Below are 18,615 nucleotides of genomic sequence, written 5' to 3'. Positions count from 1 at the left end.
TTTATATTTTGGCTGTCATTGTGTTACTCAGTACTTCAGTCTTACAGATTCTTGCCCTTTGTGTAATTGCTGCATGGATGTGTTTGTCTGTGCTGTGGGAGAGGTGCACTCAGAGCTCTTGACTTCTGGGCTTTCCTTGCATGACCACATCTTCCAGGTCACTTCCCTTCCTCCCCACCTTCTCTTGTCTTTTTGCCAGACCAGCAGTGGTTGTTCCCATTCACTGTCCTATTAGTAATGACAGAAGCATGCAACACTGGTGCAGATGTTGCACATTGGCTATTAAGTTTTATGTGTCGGTATTACTAGAGAGCATTTGTCATCCAGCCTTTAAACAGCTGATCTTTGAAGGAGGAAGGAGGAGCAGAGGGGATTGATTCTGACGCCGGTGAGACCTGCTTCCCATGAGAAGCTGTCACAACACTATCGAGGTTTGCCAGGTGCAAGGCAATGAGTACAACTGCATGAGAACAGGGAAAGGAACAATGCTGCTCTGGAAAATGCTGCCACAGCAACTTGTAAAAAAGGGTACAGAGCTGCAGAGAACAGTCTTTAGCATTTATAAAACTAAAACAATAGGCTACCAAAAGGCATTATGCAGCATAGTACTTCTGAGGAGTCTGAACCCAGAGCAGAGAGCACCTCTGATTAAACTACTTCTGACAATACTTTTTTTTTTATTATTTGTAGTAGCTGCTGTTGATGTCTACTCAGGGCAAAGTAACAGTACATTATTCTTGTTTGAGTATCAAGTGCAAGCAAGATACTGCTGCTGAAAGTTGATTAGATAAAAGTAATTGCCCCTAGTATTAGGGTGAGATCCTTCCACATCAGAGCAAAACAATGCTTTTGAAGGAATGTATTGTAGATACTCAGATTGGACGTGGGTCCAGTGGTCACTTACCAAAACTCTGATCACAGTCTGTGGGAACTCATTGCAGGAGAGCACTGCAGTTTACTCAGCAGCATTTCTCTGTCTTCCCCCAATTGCACTGACTGAATCCATGTGGATTATGGGTGTCTGAACTCCCACCGAATCTGTAACAATACATCTGGTGTATTGATATGGAATGATGTCCCACCTTGGAGCTTATAGATACTGAATAAAGTTGATGCTTGATAAGCTTTATTAAATAACAAGATAAAAACTGTAGTTAGGCTGTTTTCTGATAACCTGAGAATACATGAAGCCTTAGTGCACCTGTTATTAAACAATATTCTATAGTAGTGATCTGCACTGGTAATAGTGGCTGGATGAAGCATTATAAGGGGTGATAAAATAAATGGTGTAACTGAAGCCAGCTACTCTGGAGCTGATGAAGGATGTTTCTGTCAAAAAGTGAGGCTGTGCTCTGATGCATGAGATTTATAAAAGCCCTTGCCTTTAATCATGAGTTCTGAATGACATATTGGTAAAAAGTGTTTCCTTTTATCTCTGTGATGTCTTAGTTTTGTAATACTACAGCAACCATTTTAAATGTCTTGACAATTGAGAGTACTTGGCCTAATTTTGATTCATTAAAAAATGGACATTTTTCATATTAGCCATTAAGCCATGCTGTGTCAAACTGCGGTATTTCCTCAGCTGGAAGTTGTACAGACAAACAAGTATTTCACCTATCCTGATTTCTGCATCTCTCCCCAGACCATTAGTATAAGTGAAAGAAGCTCCAGTAACCCAGAGGATTTATGTGGTTCTGAGTTCCTGAGTTTGCTGTATTTTTAAAACGTTACTTCTAAGATGATTATTTGATCCTTCTAGTATTCTGATAAAATTTTTTAAAATAATGGCCTGAGGAGGCAATGGATTTTACCATTTTTCAGTAGTCTGAACATGATGATATGAATTTCCTTCCTTGCATTTTGGTAGACTATATAAGTTGTTGTTAGTTCTGATATAAGTATATTTTACTGAAATAGCTTATTCATCAAATAATTGCTAAGATGTCCTTGGAGCAAAATTTTCTATCAGTGCTAACAGTTTCAGAAGCTTCAGAAATAATATGACATGTAGGAGTATAAATAGTATGTAGTAATGTGATGTGTGTCTGTAAAGATCAGATGCTAAAGGTGGCTATAATGTAACTATTATTGAAACTTCTATTTTTAGTCTGTTAAGCCCTCATCCGCATTTCCAGTATGGTTTGGCAGAAACCATTATTTGGCACAATGGAAATTGTGTCATGAAAGGTGTTATGTTACTGTAAAAATCTTGTAATGTTTGCTTATGAAGCGTTTCAGGACTTGCCATTAAGTTGAAGACGATTGTGATTTTTTTTTTTTTTTTTTTTTCTTAATAGTGCAGCCCATCTGCCACGTTTGGGTTTGTTATCAATTAAGCCTTCAAACAAATAAAAAAAATCTGTCTTATTTAAGATACTGTAGCACCTGGACCCAAATTTACATTGGATCATGATCACTCCTTTCTTAGCTTTCTTCTGCATGTCTGGTCATAGTTGGCCATTGATTATGTTGGGAATCCCAAGTGGTGCATTGGCTGAGCTTTGGGTGAAACCATTGGTGTGCTGCTGCCACAATCCATCTATAATTTCCTCAAAAAATAACTTAAAGCCTTGACATTGTCAGTGAGATTTCTCTTGAATTACAGATCTGCTCATGTCAGCGTATGACAGCTTGTTGTATTCAGAACAGGGCCTTTCTGGTTTATTTTTAAATTTAAGTTTTGCAGTATTGAGATGTGTGTGACAGTCAGTGCTAGTTACTTTTGTTAGTAAGATGAAAGATTTCTATATTTCTAGACTTTTTTATATCTTTAAAAACTGTTTGAAGAAGAAAACACTGAATTGGTAGTTCTTATGTCCTGAATTCACTTCTTTCCCTCTCACTTTCTGGATGATGGGAACCTAGATGAATCTAGGAACTTTATGTTTTCAAAGACTTGGCTTCCCCAAGTCTTTATTTTCCTTGGCATGAGGAGCTTTCAAGTGAGAAGCAGAATTACTGTCTTCTGCAGTGTATTGGAAATCATGACAGGCTGCTTGTGGTGTTCTTGGCTGTCTCTAGTGATAAAATGTATCTTTTAAAAACATTTTTCTTTGAAGCTACCCAAGCTGCTTCGCTTATTTAGGCAAGATGCCTGTGTAAATAGGCAAGTTGTCAAATATGGCAAGTAATTGCATCAGTACTTGTTTGCCAGTGATAAACAGTGGGAAATACTAACAATGAGGAGGTAGGAATGAAAGGCCTCTTCCCAGGGTGAGACAAATCACCAACTAGGTGAAAATTCTGAATTTTCTGTCCACACACAGAGGAGTCACAAGACTCAGTGCTATTCACTGTCTTCTGGATTGTCAAACCTGATACACAGTTGAGGGCATTCCCTGTTAGGTCAGGTGGAAAGGTTATCTTTTATGGATATAGTAAATGAAGCACTGCTTAAGGTTATGGATATTGTGTCCATTAAAAGGCTTTTAAAAAAAATCTAAAATGTCCAGAATTCTAGTTTTACCTGATGTAATGATAATCTTTTAAAAGGAAAGGGGGAGAAAGCTAACTTTGGAAAATAGCTGCAAATTGCTTTAAGTAGGAATACCAGAAAACCTTATTTTCTGAGGACTGAAAATACGACTTAAAAATTTTAAAACTTGTAATTTCTCAGAGCTTTTTTTTATTATTAAACACTTTTAAATTGAAACTTGTCAAAATGCTTACTTCTAATGACAATGCTATATCACTATTTTTAATATTAAATGTTGGAAGTTTGAGCTTTTTAGTATTGCACGCGGGATTAGTCTGGTGGAAGATCAGATGTCATATTTTCTAGCTCATAAGACTGAGACTTGTTTTCTTCAGCATAAAATTCTCATGAGCAGAATCATTTGCTGAAGTGTATTTTTTAGTACTTGTAATGTCAGACCGAGTTTGAACAGTAGAGGGCAATAGGGAAGTGCCTGCACACGTGCTGTGCTCTGGAACTCCTGCTGGGATCAAGTAGGTAGGGGTTTGTGGTTAGGATTTTTGTTTTGTTTTTTCGTGGTGTTGGTGATGATGAGAACAGACTTCTGGACCTAGCTGTCTACAGGAAGCACTGCAGCATTGCTTAATTACAGTTCTTGGACTTCTCTCCATTCTCCTTTTGGCTTCCCCATCTTGTTTCCCCTTCAGTGTAGGTGACATTGCAAATCCTCAGAGATTTAATTTTATTTATTTTATCCAGAGGATTATTAAAGATTTCTTGAGCAGCAAGGAGTTAAAAAAAATCTTAGACAAAGATATTTGAAATGTTTAACACAAATACAGTTTGATAGACTTGTACTCAGGATAATGTATGCACAAAACCAACAAGCTATAGCAATCTTTTAATTAGAGAAATGTATTAGCAGTTATCTGGAGAGTACATTTTTGTCCTTAAGATTTTATCTCTCGCATATCTTACATGCTGTATTGTCTGACAACTCAATGTTTCCTTTTTAGTCTGAAACTCAGAGTAGCAGCACAGTGGCCGGGCAGGAGCGCAGTCCAGCTGTGTCCAGCACCAGCACCTCGATGAGTCCTCGGCAGCGCCGTGCGCAGCAGCAGAGCCAGAGACGGGTCCCAACTTCAGCCGACTTCAACCGGGCACAGCAGCCGCGCGTCAACACCAACCACACGGGCTCCACTGTGCTCATTGTGCTGCTGACCTTTGCGCTGGCAGCTCTCATATTCCGCAGAATATGCTTGGCTAACGAGTATGTATTTGAGTTATAAGGTTGTTTGTCCTAACAGCAGTGACTTGAATGTTTCACTGAACATTCTGTATTGGCTAAGACATAAGAACTGTTTACAAAGGTTACTTTTTGTATTTACGCTTAAATCCTTATGAATGTTAATGTACCTACAGATACATTACTTGTAAGAAAAACAAAGCTGGACATGTAAACTATGAGTTTTAATTGAGTGCTCGCTAGATACTTGGAGAAACAGTGCAGTGGAATAGTGACATTAAGGCATGTGGTATGGGTCTAAATTTGAGTAATTTATAAACTAGAAACAGACGATTTTTTAAAAAATGGTTGATTAAATTTTTTATGGGGCATAAATGCCCATATAAGTACCCCATCTAAATTGGTATAAGATTTGATATTGAAGAAGGAATTATAAAATGAAACACTACTAGTGTTTGTGTCTGGTGAACTCTGAATTTAGAGGGAATACGGTTTTGTAACCACTTTTATTTGCCATGACACATGTCCAGAGGAAAAGCACATACAAATTGGTTGTGATGCTGCTTTGTGTGTGTGGAAGAGGGAAAGAATTGTGGGAGGAAAGTAGGTATCAGAAAACTACTTGCATTATTTTGATTTTTATTTTTCAGAAGATTGGATAATCTTTTGAAAGATTTGAATGTCCTCTTCTAGTACTTTCAACTGTATATCTTGTTTTTAAAATTTGAAGATTATGCAAAACATGTCTATTCTTGCAAGAGTTATAAATATGTAATATAATTATTTACCAAGAGCTGTTGTCTTTTAATTATACCAGAAATATACATAATGTGTTGAACTGAATGTTTCATATGTGGTTTTATTTACTAAAGCAAATTTAAACCTTATTATACTTAAATTCTCAGATATATATGAACATGCTTAAGAGAAGTATTTATTACAATCCTGCTAGTAATAAAGTTTCAAGCCAGTCTTCGAATATGTTTCAAGTATCACATGGTAGTTTGTTTCTTGTTTGTCTGAAGGTTTTTTTGGTTGGTTGGTTTTTTGTAAGGGGGTTTCTTTTGGTTAGTTCGTTGTGGTTTTTTCTTGGTTTTTTTTGGGGGGGGGGAGCAGTTCAATTTTTTTCCTTTTTTTTTCGTTTTTTAACCTAAAATCAATATTTTGGACCAGAGATCTACTTATAATAAGTCCCTGGTAATATTGATGAATACTGTTGAAAGGCATATACAAGCAGTAGACCTACAGTTGTTTGAGTTTTGAGAGGTTTTGTCTTTGACTGTTCAAATACTGAAGTAGAAGGAAGTGGGATAATTTTCCTCTTGTATTATTGTTCAAATTATTGTTCAGCATGTTTATTTCAAAGACAAGGAAGTTTAGCTAGCTTTCATTTTGTTGCTGTCAAACGTAATAGCACTGGCTTAAGTGAGATTCTCATCCTGTTCTTAAGAATCCATCAAGCTACCTTGAGCTTTCCTAAATTTTGTCAACTTTGTATATATTACTGTTTTGCAACATTAAAGTAGCTATAACAACTTCTAAAATAAGGAAAACCCATTTTGTGTCTAAGGGAGATATGTAAATTAAAAAAAATCCCCAAAATCTGAGTTTTTAGCACTTCTCTCTGTTGCTGATAATCCTGTTTGCAGGTATAAAGGAGAAAAAGTTGGAAAAAACCACTTTTGTAAGAAATTCAGACAAAAGTGTGTATTTGTTCAGTGTTAGACTTTCTGCTGCAGACCAATTTGATGTCATATATTAATTATCATCTTTTTATCTAATTTGTCTGTTTCATTGGAAATTAAATAAATACAAGCAAAAACCAATACACAATTCCACTCCCAAAAAAAGCCCACACCACAACCCTAAAACACCTGTTCAGATCCTGTAGCCTCTAAATTAGAAGGACTGTGGTTTTTTGTTGATGTGGTGCTTGAATCTCTGTTCAAGTACTGCAAACATGGGCTCACAGAGGAGAGTGCTGGAAGAGGTCTGACCCACAAGATTGTTCTGCTGGGTTTTGGGTTGCTTGCTCCTGTGGAGTCTTTGCTCTGAACGTGCTTTTCTTGTCCTGCAGAATCCCTGCTGTGCCAAGCAGACTTATGCCCCCATAGGAGTACCTGGCTGTTGTTAGCACAGCCCAGTGTTGCACAGAGAGGCCAAATCAGCATTGCCCTGTGACCAGGATGTGAGGAAATAAGCCTTGAAAGGATTTTGGAAACACCCTCTTCATTGTGATTAAAGAAATAGCTGCTTTTAATTTTAGTCTCGATCTTCTTTGTTAAAAGTTAAAATGCCTTTTGGAAAAAAAAAAAAAAAGGTGACTTGGTTTATGTAAAGGCAATTGCGTGTATAGATTGGGAGTTACTGTTTTAATTTTCTGTTTAAGTTAACGTTAACCAAAGTCAGCTTTTTCAGAGGAAGTAGCTCATATTCTATCTTCAAAAACATGAAGAGCCAGACAGAAAATAAAACCGCAACTGCCCTAAATCCATTAAAATACATACATTTTACAATGAGATTCATGTCAGAAACACAGCACAGGCAGTTACCAGTTGAAAAAGATGCCGTACAGAGGATCAAAAAAATGTAGAAAGCCTAATGAAAAGGGACAGCCTGGTTTTACAGTCTGGCAGGAGGATAGCACTGAGATTAGGGGATTGAGCAAAAAGCCGGCGTGCAGAATTGCGGGTTTTTATATAATGGCTTTAGTAAGTATCCTTTAGGACCCAGTGGAAATGTTCAGTGAGGCAAACTTGGTGAGTAATGGCCAATCATTAAGCGGCGATGAGGGAAGAGCGCTGAGTGCGAAGCCCCTGAGAGCCTGTCAAATGCATCACGCCCGGAACGCAGCGTTTGTGCCGCTGATCGCCGACCAGCACGGCACGCCAGAATTAGACTTGATTCAATGTTTAAGCCCGGGGGGACTTGTGCTGCAGGAGGTCACTGGAGTGCAGAGTGCCCGGCTCCCATTTCCAGCAAGATGCCTTATTTTGCAAAACTCCTTTTATTAATCTTCTGCTTAGTTCTTCTTGTGGAAAGCAGAAAGCACAGGAGGAGGAGGTGGACGAGCCATCTGGATGTGCAGAGGGCAAGGTAAGGGTTACTAAACCATGTATTTTCCTGCTGTGTTACAAATACATTACCACAGAGATACAAAAACTTACTCTGTAACAGTGGCTGGTTGTATAATCAGTTTTCTGTGTAAGTGGACACTTCTGCTGCTAATCTGGATTAACGAGTGAGGCAGGTTTTGCTGAGAAGTTGACTGCTTCCACCTGGATTGTGGTAAAATTGTTTTTACCCATACATGCAAATTTCTGAGGGAATTCAGAGGAGTTGCAGTTAACAGATATTCAAATGTGCATTCTGTTTAATGTTTCAGCACTGTTTCGGGCCAGGTTATTCACCTGCTTGCTGGAATGTCTGTGTTACTTATGTTCACTTGGAATTGTCCGTTATGCTGTGACAATTTGAGATGGGGATGTTGGTTAGTATACATTGTGGTAATTGATAACAAATTAAACCCTGGAAGTTAGCCTGGGATTGTAAAATTTAAAATCTTTTTTTAAGAAATACATGGAAGCTTTAAAAAATTCATTTTAAAGTTAAGTGAAAGCACAAGAATTAGTTAAAGGTCTTAGTAAAGTTTATTAGATTTACTGCTTCTGAGATTTGTCTTGAGGTTTACTTTAGAAAAGATAATCTTCCAAACCTGCCAGACAGCCCAAAGTATGTTATCCTTTTTTTGTGGTTATGTCATCCAGTGGCAATTATATCTTACAAGACTATTCATTGTTCGAAGGGCTCAAAAATAAAATTGGGTTAATCCACCTTATTAAAAAGTTTCACTGTGGCTGTAAACTTTCATATTTTCATTTATTCCTGGGGTCTTTTTGTTTATCACTCAATACTTTTATAGGGTGTGTTGTTGAATGTTTTAAAAAGAAATATGGTGTAATTGGAAGCAAAGGAAACATAATATGTTACCAGATTTGTACTACTTATTGAAAAAATAGTGGCATATGCTTTTAGTGACGTAAATGTTAAAAAGCTGAAACAGCCAGGGCCTGATCCTGGAATCCTGAAGTCAACTGAAGTTTTACCACTGATGTTCACAGAATCTCAATTATTGAATGAGATCTTTCATTGAAGTCTGAGAATATTCCGATGCCTGTATTCTGAGGAATGTGGGAGATTGAACAGTAGCGCTTCCTTGCAAACCTTTGTGTAGTAAAGATTATTTGCTTTGAAGTAATAAAATAGTGTAAATCCTTTGTATATCAATTTGCCCCAAAGTAGAGCTATTCCCTGCTTTAAAAGTTTTGTACTTTATTTGAACTTGGAGAAAATAATTTACAATTTCTCCAGTGCTGATATTTTCATGAGTTTTAGCAGAGTGGAAGACAAAGCACTCCCGGCTGCTTGTGTTAATACATTGTAACACATTCTTTTTTTCGATGAGCGGTGTCCGCTTAGCATGCTGAATGGATAATCCTTGCTTGATTAGAAACTGCCTTGCATTTAATTTTCTCTTACTCCTGCATCCCCCCCCTCACTGATAACACATCTCTCCTCCTACAGATTGAGGTATAACATGAAGAAGCAACTGCCTGTGTGCAATACTGCCCTGACTGTTGCCCAAGACTCAAGTTATGCTCTGGAGAACCTAGGCTTGGTGTAGGAAATTGGTGTGTTCTCATCGAGTAGCAGTTTCTGGCTTTATGCTTTGATAGTAGTTTTTCACATTTTCCATGGTGTACAGTCTATGCCATTTATGTTGAAAAACTGAAGGATATCAGTGATACTTGCTTCTATGAAATTGAGGGTGTCCTTGCTGATATGCAAGATGTACAAATAGTACATGAAATCAAGGGCTCTAGAACTATAACAGCATTGTTGGTTAAAAAATTTTGCATTACATTTTGTTTGGAGAATTCAAGTGATGTATGAATTGTGAAGTAAAAACTTTTTTCGGAGTTGCCTGGGTGACTGCTGGGATGGGCATGTTTGCCCCAGCCTCACCTGCACACCAGAGAATAGATTTACACAGAGGAAGAAGAGCCTGGTGCTGAAGGAAACAGGGTAAATGTGGAAAGGGGCAGATGTGTGAGTCAGATGGTCTGTGCTGCTATGTTAATAGCTGGGATTTTCCAGAGATTTGTGCACACAGTTTAGGCTAGTGCTGCCAGGGCAGGTCAGAGTTGCTGAGCATAGTACTGGCTGTACAGTTTATGGAGCTGTGCTTGGATCTTCCTCAGAGCATCAGCCTTACCCCAAGTGCCAAGCAAGTGCTGAGTTTTTGAAACAGTTTTGCATGCTCTTCAGTAGCTCAGCAGTGGCTGCCTCTCATAAATGGTAAACAAATTCCAAAAGACAGAATTTCCAAAAGAAAAAAAGAAATTCTGAAAATTAGTGGTTTTGTTAATATTTACTGCTCTATAAAAATTGCTGATAATGCTTCTGGTAACGTTTATTGCTCTGCATAAACTGAGGACTCAGGAGTTCCCTCTGTTGTGCCAGTGAATGTCACGTTTCCAGTAACTTGTGCCCACCTGACTCTGAGTCTGCCTGTTCCTCTCTCCTACCAACTGTGCAAAGCCTTGTGCTTCAACAGCAGAAAAACTGCCTTTGGTATAGAAGTGGCTTTGTGCTCTTCTTAGCTACGGAATTCTTGCTGAGTTATTTGGAAGTGGTCAGTGCTTTGGAGAATCTCATTAGAGATGCCATTTTCAGGGCATGCTACATGCCAGGCTTTGGTTGGGACCCAGAGCAGAAGGCAACCACCAGGACACAGCAGCACAAGGCTCAGCAGACAGACTGTTTTTCCAAAGAGCATTCCACTGGAGCAAGTATTCTGGTGGTCCCTGCTTAAACTGCTGCTGCCAGCAGATCCATTGCCTTGTGGAGCTGCATTTTTCCCTGGTTTTCAACTGGATACTGCAGACATATCCTCTAGCCTGTGGTACCTCCCAGCTCTCACAGACCCCCTTTGCTCTATGGGGATTTCTCAAAAAATTTGGAGTTTGTTCGTGCTTCAGTGATTGAAATGTGATAGCCATTTTTTACAGGTGTATGGCTAGCCTGGGGCTCAAGTCCAGGGCACTGCTGAACCTCTGGTGCAAGGTTTGATGTCTCCTGAAGCTTTTTTCCCAACATTGCAGCATCAGCTGTGGCCAAAGAGCAATGTGAAACAAAATCAGGGAGAAGAGAATGTGTATGACAGCAGTGACTGTGCACACCCTTTGAGTTTGTGTCCATCCTTTTCCAGAGTCGGATTTTGTTTTTCTAGAAATCTGGCAAGGAAAATCACTTTCCTTTCCTTTCTGCTCCCAACATAAACCCACAGATGAGTAAATTGAAGCATGTTACATCCAGAGGTAGGGCGACAGAGTACCTCTTCCCTGAGGCTCTGAAAGCAGTAGACACTGGTGTGGCCACCCAATCCAAGACAGACCTATCTTGTGGACATGCCAGGCCTTCCTGGCCAGCTGGGGCTCCTAAAGCACTTGAACTGGTGGCCCTGACAGGCATTGGAAAGAGACTTCACCAAAATCGAGGATCTTGATGTTCCCAGTTCGTCAGAAATTTCTCAACCATGTTTGATCCCATATGATCCATGCATATTAGATTTAAATATACCCTCATAACACAGTGCAATAATAGATTTGGAATCCTTGCCTAGGAGTGAACTAATTGTTATGTCAGTCATAAACTGTTCTTGTACCTTCTCTTTTTAATTCAGCTTCTAGGGCTTTGTGTTGCAGTAGTCACATGTTTGGTGGTTAGAAAAACAGGTCTTGTCCCTTCCTTGGCGCTGGGTTTACACAGTGTTCATCTCCTTCAGCTTGCTGTGGCTGCTACGCACAGTAAACGATGCCTTCACCTAATGCATTTTGGGGGTTTCCCCCTTCAAAGAATATACTGAAGGGTGGTAAGATTTTCACTGAAACTGTAAAAATGCTTCTCTGCATCCCAATATATAATTGAACCAAGGCCCCATCTTGTGACCAAAATCCATCCTGAATTCTCCAGGGAAAGGTGCAGAAACCTGTCAGACTCTGGCTGCCAACAGCTGCGCCACGCTCAGGATGGAGACGATGTTTCCTTTCAGGCTCACCACTTGGCCATTGCCTTGTGTCTGACAGGACAAGGACTGGTTCCAATTAGAAAGTTCTTTATCTTGCTCTGGAAAGGTCTGAATTATCTGCATAGACACCTGTTCTTTTTTGAATCCTGCTGAGCTCTTATCTGTAATTTCTCATGCCATCAAGAATTAACTTTCTTTGATATACTTGGCAGTAGAAAAGGCATCTATTTTATGCAATTGAGATAATTCTGAGTAAAATGACTGGAAAGGAAAATATATTTTAAAAAATTAAGGCTGTAATAGAGAAGCCTTTACAGAACCACAATGAGCTATCTGTCACCTCTCCTCTTTAAACTGAAACAATTCTTCACAGAAGTCATATTTATCAAATTAATGACCCTTGAATGAAATCTCAACAGCAATAAAATTATAGATGAAAAATATGGCAAAAAAAGACAAAGGGAAATGGGTGGATTTAAATGAATAGTGGTGAATTGCAGAGTGTGCATAAAGCTAAAGGAAACCCTGACAAATCTCTAATCAGAAATACTACAGACCATAAGTATCAGGGAGGATTTATGACATACTGGTGATCAAATTGTCAGTAAAGGCACCCTGCGGGCAGCAGTGTTCAGAGCACCCTTCAGCTCCCCAAGAGCACTGGCAGCTGGTGTCACCTTTGCTGCAGGTAATGAGATGCTCCCTGTGCCAAACAGCAGTGGGGGCTGGCATGGGGTACCTGCCAGAGCAGGGCAGAAGATAAAGCACAGCTGATGGCAAACACTATTATAAAGAAATCTCTTTTGCAAACAAACTTAGTCTTGAATTGGATTAAATAGACAAAAGTAGTAATAAGTTTTAAAGGCTATGTAGTCTTCCTGTCATTAAAAATATCTCAATACAAAATCTTTTAAAATGTATTAGTTTGATTTAAAAGAGACTGTCAGAGCTCTTTCTGTAAAATCTGAATTGGCCGTCATAATACCTAAAGGATTGGGCACAAACTGGTGATTAAATGATGGTTATTAAATGCAGCTCCTGGCTCAGGATGTGCCTGAAAACTTCTTTTCTTCCTAAGTCAGTGCCCCAGCCAGCCCTCTGAAACCTCTGCAGCCATAGAATGTTTTCAGCAGCTCTCCTGTGAGCTCTTTCCTGTTTGACAATTTTTAAAGAATTGATCAAAGGGTAGCATTTCAGTGAGGGTGAGCCATTGATTTACAAGATAATACTGCCAGGGTTTTCCACACTAATTCCTTGTGCAATGTGCAATCCAATTGTTTATTGGATCTTTAATTAGACTTTTTTACCCCCTTCTTTGAGGAGAGACACTTGATTGAACATTCACTCATACTTTGGCTTTTCCCTGATAATTAAAGGCAAGCAGACATGGGAAATCCTTTTTCTGGTCTTCTAGTTTTTTGGGCACAGAGGCCGTGCAGCGGATGGTGAAGGGGAGAGCTTTGGCAGCAGCGCTAACTTTGCAGCAAAACAAAGCTTCCCCCCCTGCAGCAAGCAGTTAAAAGCTAAACTTCTGCCTCCAACCATTCCCATTAATGGTTGTGCTTGTTTTTACACCCCTGCTTTTAAGTAACCATTGATGGAGCCTTGTAGGGAGGGTGCTTGCTCCAGCTGGCTCTTCTTCGCAGCCAGCAGGAAGAAAAGCTCTGACAACCCAAGTGAAACAGGAGCCCAAAATATTCTGAGGGAGATCCAGCTTTTCCTATGTAGCATGTGCCTTGGGGTACAAGGGGTTATATTCCTTCAAAATATCTATTTAATCCAATTATTTTTAATTTCCATTGCTTCCTTTTCACCTCCTTGTTGTAAGGAAATGGATTATCGATGTTAGCAGAAGCTATCAGCATCCTTTAGGTTTCATTATTTCTTTCTTGAAATGAGTGTCCTGAAGGGAAACTTTTCTTCTGATTTGTGATTTATGCTCCCTTTGGCCCATACTTATCATGTTTTATATTTTTATAAAACTAAGAACATCCCTTTCCATACCCACACTTATGAGTGGGGTGGTTGTTTTGTAAATTCTGAATTCTTGACCAAGCCTTTGAGCCTAAGTAGTCTTTTTATTTTTCCAAGATTTTTTGTTCTTTGTTTTCAGTAATATTTCTCCCATACAGAAAAAGGAACCTGAACCTTTTGTATAAAGTTCTTTCTATTTATCATAATTATTTTTCGTAAGTTACTGGAAACCAGCTAATTGCAGCAGTACTTATAACATCGTCAGCTCTTATGTCCAGAGAAAAGGGATTGAGGAATCTTAATGATCAAGTCTTCCATATGCACTACTGGAGAGCAGTCAGGAATACTGATCTGGATTTTCTTCCAGAAGGGCATACAGTTTGTTTGTCTGCTGGTTAGTTATCCCCTTATGTGATTTTAGTGACTATCTTGCACTTTTCTCAGGGGTTTCTTGTCATCCTTGTTCCACTCTTATCATACAATATCTCAGATAAAAAGTTAGAATTTTTCCTACCTTAATATTCAGAAAAGTGAGGGACTGAAGGCTTCTTTAGATAGAACTCCTCTTTTCCTGCTGTTGTGGGGAAGAATGGGTGGTTTTGTTGTTGCTGAAAGCCAGAAGACCCTCTGTCCACACAGACTGCTGGCACTGAATTGGTGAAGTTCATGGGGCATTTTCCAAGTAGTGTATGGAATTGCGTGACCAGCACTGAAAAGAGCTTTTTCATGACAATATTGCTTTGGTACCTGGCCAAATCCTGGCCAGGTAACGTGGGGCAGCCAGCTGCTTCTACTGCTGCTTGCTTTCAGCTGCAGCATTTGCTGCATCCAGCTCCTGTGAGATGCTGTGCTCTCCCCTTGTGCCTCCCTGAGAGCTGGGGTGTCTGGGGCAGAGGGAGCACCATGTCCTTGGAGGGGGCAGAGGGAGCAGGGCTGCCTGTGGGGCACAAAGGTCTGAGTTAATGCTGTGCAAAGGCAGAGCTGGGTCCGTGTTTGGTGCTGGCAGTCTCCCCACAGTCCCGGGGCTGTGCCTGCAAAGCTGCTGCTTCTGTGGCTCTGAAATGGGGCTGGCAGTGGTGGCACTTGGGCACAGAGACATCAGAACAATGCTATTGCTGTCTCTTGCAGCCACATCTTTAAGAGGAATCGTGACTTGACCAAAGCTTGGAAAGGAAAGACGGAGCAGCTTCTCAGAGTCAACGAGCATGACTTCACCATGCGGCCGGCCTTTGGAGGTGAGAATAAAATGGTTCTCTTGATTTCATGCTAATCTAATTGACAATAATCTAATTATCCAATTAACAATCTAATTAAACAACAAGCAAACAAACCTCTGTCCAGATGCATCTGTGAAGGGAAAAGACTTGGTGTCAATTCAGAGAGGCCTCATTCTCATTGCCCTCTGTGCTCTGTGCATTTCCTACATTCCTTCCTGTTGCTCCAGTTGGCTCTGTTTTTGGCTGGCATTCCCCAGAGCTCAGGCTGGACCCTCTCAGTAAGTGTTTCACTCTATTGAGAAGAGGAACAAGCTGCAGGTTTTAATATTCACTTGTGGTTGAGAAGTTGCTTTTTAGTTGATGTGGTTAAATTGCAAGTAAAGAACTCATTGGGTGGATCACAGCCCGTCATTACTAGGAGAAAATGGAATACTTTTGTCCAGAAAAAAATCTTGTCTCAGACTCTCATATGTGAACTAAAGAGAGGGAGGGGAGACGTCTGCCAACTTCACTCTGCCTTCAGTCACACCCAATTACAGGAATGTGCTTGTCTGACCTTTCTAGACTCACTGCAGCAGAGATAAGAGGGTGCCTCAACAAAAACTGCTGGAATACCAGTATGGCAATCCCTCTTCTGATTACATCAATAACCAAATCCTTCCAGAGCTGAGGACAGAGTTTTCTGTGGTTTTTACTGAATGACTAATGCTGCATCCTTTGTCAATTGGCCATCTAGGGTGAAGTGCTACCTCTCCCTGCCCAGTGGGACACACGAGTGTTGTGCCCTTTGCACCTGGTCCATAGAACAGAGCTGCTCAGACCTGCCTGTTCCTGGTGTGGCTGAAAAGATGTTTCCTTAGTGCAGGTGTGCCCTTCTGACAGCACAGTACTGACCCCTGCTCACAATTTATATATATGTATATTTTCAAACTCCAGAGTTCAAAACCTGTCATCGTCAGTGTTTCCTGCCCTTGCAATGTTATTTACCAGCAAGTTGTAGTCCAGCCTAAACACTGGGGGCAACTTTTTTCTAATCAGTGATAAATTTGATCTGCTATTTCTAGGGTTGCAGAAGGCAGATCTCCCTGGGGCTGGTGGGAGCACACTGAGCCCTGGGTGCAGGCTCAGGGATAAGGTCTGGGAGCTGGCTCTGGAGGCAATGGGCTTCTTTATGAATCAGCAGAAAAAGTGTGAATTCACCAAAGTGCCCATGCCTCCCTGAATCCCAGGTATGCCCTCCCATGCTATAAGCTCAGAGCATGCTGTCTCAGGTTTTGTGAATTTTTTTTTTTTTTTTTTTTTTTTAAGCCAGTCTCAATTTTTGGAACTTGTTCCTGATATGGACAAACTGAAGGTGGTGATCTGTCCTCTCAGCAGCTGATCAGTCCTCTGGACAAAAGACCTGCTAATGTGATGGGTGGCATGATAGGGCTTCTCTGGGAGGGTATTTGGACTCCCTGCCTTGACTCAGTTGGAGACAGCTGGGGAACCACAGTGATTTTTAAACTTTTTTCCTCCTAACTGTATGTATGTCAGGGCATCATGCCTGTTTTGGGGGAGGGAAGCTGTGGGATTTTGTTCTGTTGTGCTGATGGTTTGGCACCCAGTGGCACCACTGCACTGTATTTCTGGAAACAGATCTGAATTCAACTATTTTCATCAGTGTCACAAGGTCCTTGAAGAATGCATTTGAGCACAGACAGACACACCAAACAGACACAATTACAGACATAATTACACAGTCACTCTTCTACTCTTAATGGAACTGCATTTTAATCTCTTTTGCATTATTTTCCCATGCTACCTCCTGTCATGGCATCAAGATTCTTCTAGAGCCAAAATCTGAAGTAAAGTTTATAAAACTGAGAAATACCCCAAGAGCCTTAGCTGAGAAGGTTCCTTTTCTTGTAAAGGGAAAAAACATGATTTAAAAAAAAATTGCTTAAAACCTCCTTAACTTGCAAAGATTCTTGGGACAAAGGTGTGGTATTAGCAAAGTTGCATGTGATGAGAAGAGATGCATAGAACAGCTTTGTTGAGGCTCCAGCCTTGGAAAGCCTGACTCAGACACACAGAGATAGTGGGTGCTACAGGTTCTTGCTCAGCTGCAGAATTTCACAGGCTGTTTTTGGTGGCAGATGATAAGCCTGATGGAAAAAAGCATAAAGGAAAGGGAACAAAAGTCTGGTAAGAGGTGATCCTCATAGTTTTGTCTGTGATGTTATTCATCAGGCAGTCAGAGTGATTCGCTATGCACCATGGCAATGTCAGACAAACTGATGTGGTCTGACCTGTAGAGCATAAAAAGGCTCTTGCACTGCAGAAGTGGAGAAGAGGAGCCTGTGGGATACACCTGACTGTAACTGGTCACTGCCCTAAGACCCTCACTAATCTAGAGGAGCTAATTGTGATTCCAGCTCTGTGGCATTGCATTGGGCCTGTCGTGTTACCTTGCAGGTGGGAAAGGCACCTCACTCCTGGAAAATTAAAATAATACCATAAGTAAATAGTAAAAAATAAGTAAAGCAAGTAAAATAAGTAAAATAAATAAAATAAAAAAACTCCAGTACCGTTGATGGTTTCCAAATTTGGTGGGCCAGCCTTCACCTTAAGCTGAAAAGGGGACAGGATATGAGCTGCTTTATGGTGGCCGTGGTGACTCTTGCTGGTCTGCAGAGGACAGTAACACAACCAGCCAGCCCAACACAGCTGTGACCACTGGGCAGAGCAGGCTGGGGTTATGCAAGGCAAAATGAAAAAAAAAAAACCCAGCAACATTAGAGAAAGGTGAAGGGTGTTTCAAGAGAAAGTATCTTTGTAAAGTGCAAGTGAGCAAACAAACGTTGTGTAAGTTGTGTTATTAACAGCCCAATAAGCATGGCTTCTTGCCTGCCCTCAGCCCATTAGAGACAGGCAATTGCATACAGAGGCAATGACAAAGGTTTTTTGCTTTGCTGATGGTCAAAAAGCCTCCATAAGCTAAATGAGACTGCAGGGTTTTTGACCCTAGGGAGTTATCTCCATGACAGTGACCTTGTTCTAGCTAGCAGATGTTCAGGTATTATTTACTATTATTAATATTTAAAGATTATGTAAATGTTTGTTTTGCTGCCTTCCTTAAACACCCATTTTAAGCATTTCATTTATGACATCTCGTATTTTACAGGGAGCCTGTGAATAAGCAGCTTTAGTTGATACTTAAAATAGCTGTATCTTCTTTACTGAGGACCAGCCTAAGGCTTTACTTTTATTATATTTGCTCATAGCCAAGTAGCCTAATGTCAGCTGGTCCTTGCTGCCCTTTCTGGGCAGTGCTTTTACCAGGATGGATGAACAGTGGGTGAATAAAGCACAAGTAGTTCACTGAGTGCTAGTGACAAGGGCTGGAATAGAATTTGCTTCTCTGCTGCTGGGCAGCCGTCTGTGAGCTGCTGAGGGACAAAGCTCTGCAGTACTGAGGCAGGTGATGAGCATGTCCTGGTGCTGGCTGCCTGAGAGATCCCAATCAGATATACATTCACTAAAAAGTAAATACACACACACACATACACACACACTCATACAAAAAAACCCAAAACCCACACTGAAAGCTGTTTTGCATCTTGCAGACATGGAATCTCTTACAGACATTTACAGACTCTCTGGGTGCCCATGTGATACCTGCCAGTAT

At 40.4% G+C, this 18,615-nt stretch overlaps 2 protein-coding genes across 3 annotated transcripts in view; both read left to right on the top strand.

Annotated features, from left to right (window-relative positions):
• The window catches only part of UBE2J1 (ubiquitin conjugating enzyme E2 J1), a 179,574-nt gene extending 173,918 nt beyond the window's left edge, over nucleotides 1-5,656 (top strand). For both annotated transcript variants that reach the window (XM_056487513.1, XM_056487512.1), the window contains exon 8: nucleotides 4,435-5,656. In XM_056487513.1, the coding sequence (XP_056343488.1) occupies nucleotides 4,435-4,707 (273 nt within the window). In that variant the 3' untranslated portion in view covers nucleotides 4,708-5,656. The remainder of the gene's footprint in view (nucleotides 1-4,434) is intronic.
• A 1,767-nt stretch (nucleotides 5,657-7,423) lies between these two features.
• The window catches only part of LOC130251119 (gamma-aminobutyric acid receptor subunit rho-2), a 32,741-nt gene continuing 21,549 nt past the window's right edge, over nucleotides 7,424-18,615 (top strand). The window contains exons 1-2 of the mRNA XM_056487508.1: nucleotides 7,424-7,760; nucleotides 14,857-14,963. Of these exons, the coding sequence (XP_056343483.1) occupies nucleotides 7,573-7,760; nucleotides 14,857-14,963 (295 nt within the window). The 5' untranslated portion in view covers nucleotides 7,424-7,572. The remainder of the gene's footprint in view (nucleotides 7,761-14,856; nucleotides 14,964-18,615) is intronic.

Source organism: Oenanthe melanoleuca, chromosome 3 (assembly GCF_029582105.1).
Source record: "Oenanthe melanoleuca isolate GR-GAL-2019-014 chromosome 3, OMel1.0, whole genome shotgun sequence".
Lineage (NCBI taxonomy): Eukaryota > Metazoa > Chordata > Aves > Passeriformes > Muscicapidae > Oenanthe > Oenanthe melanoleuca.
The sequence above is the reverse complement of the archived record's forward strand: the minus strand, read 5'-3'. Positions and strand labels throughout refer to the sequence as shown.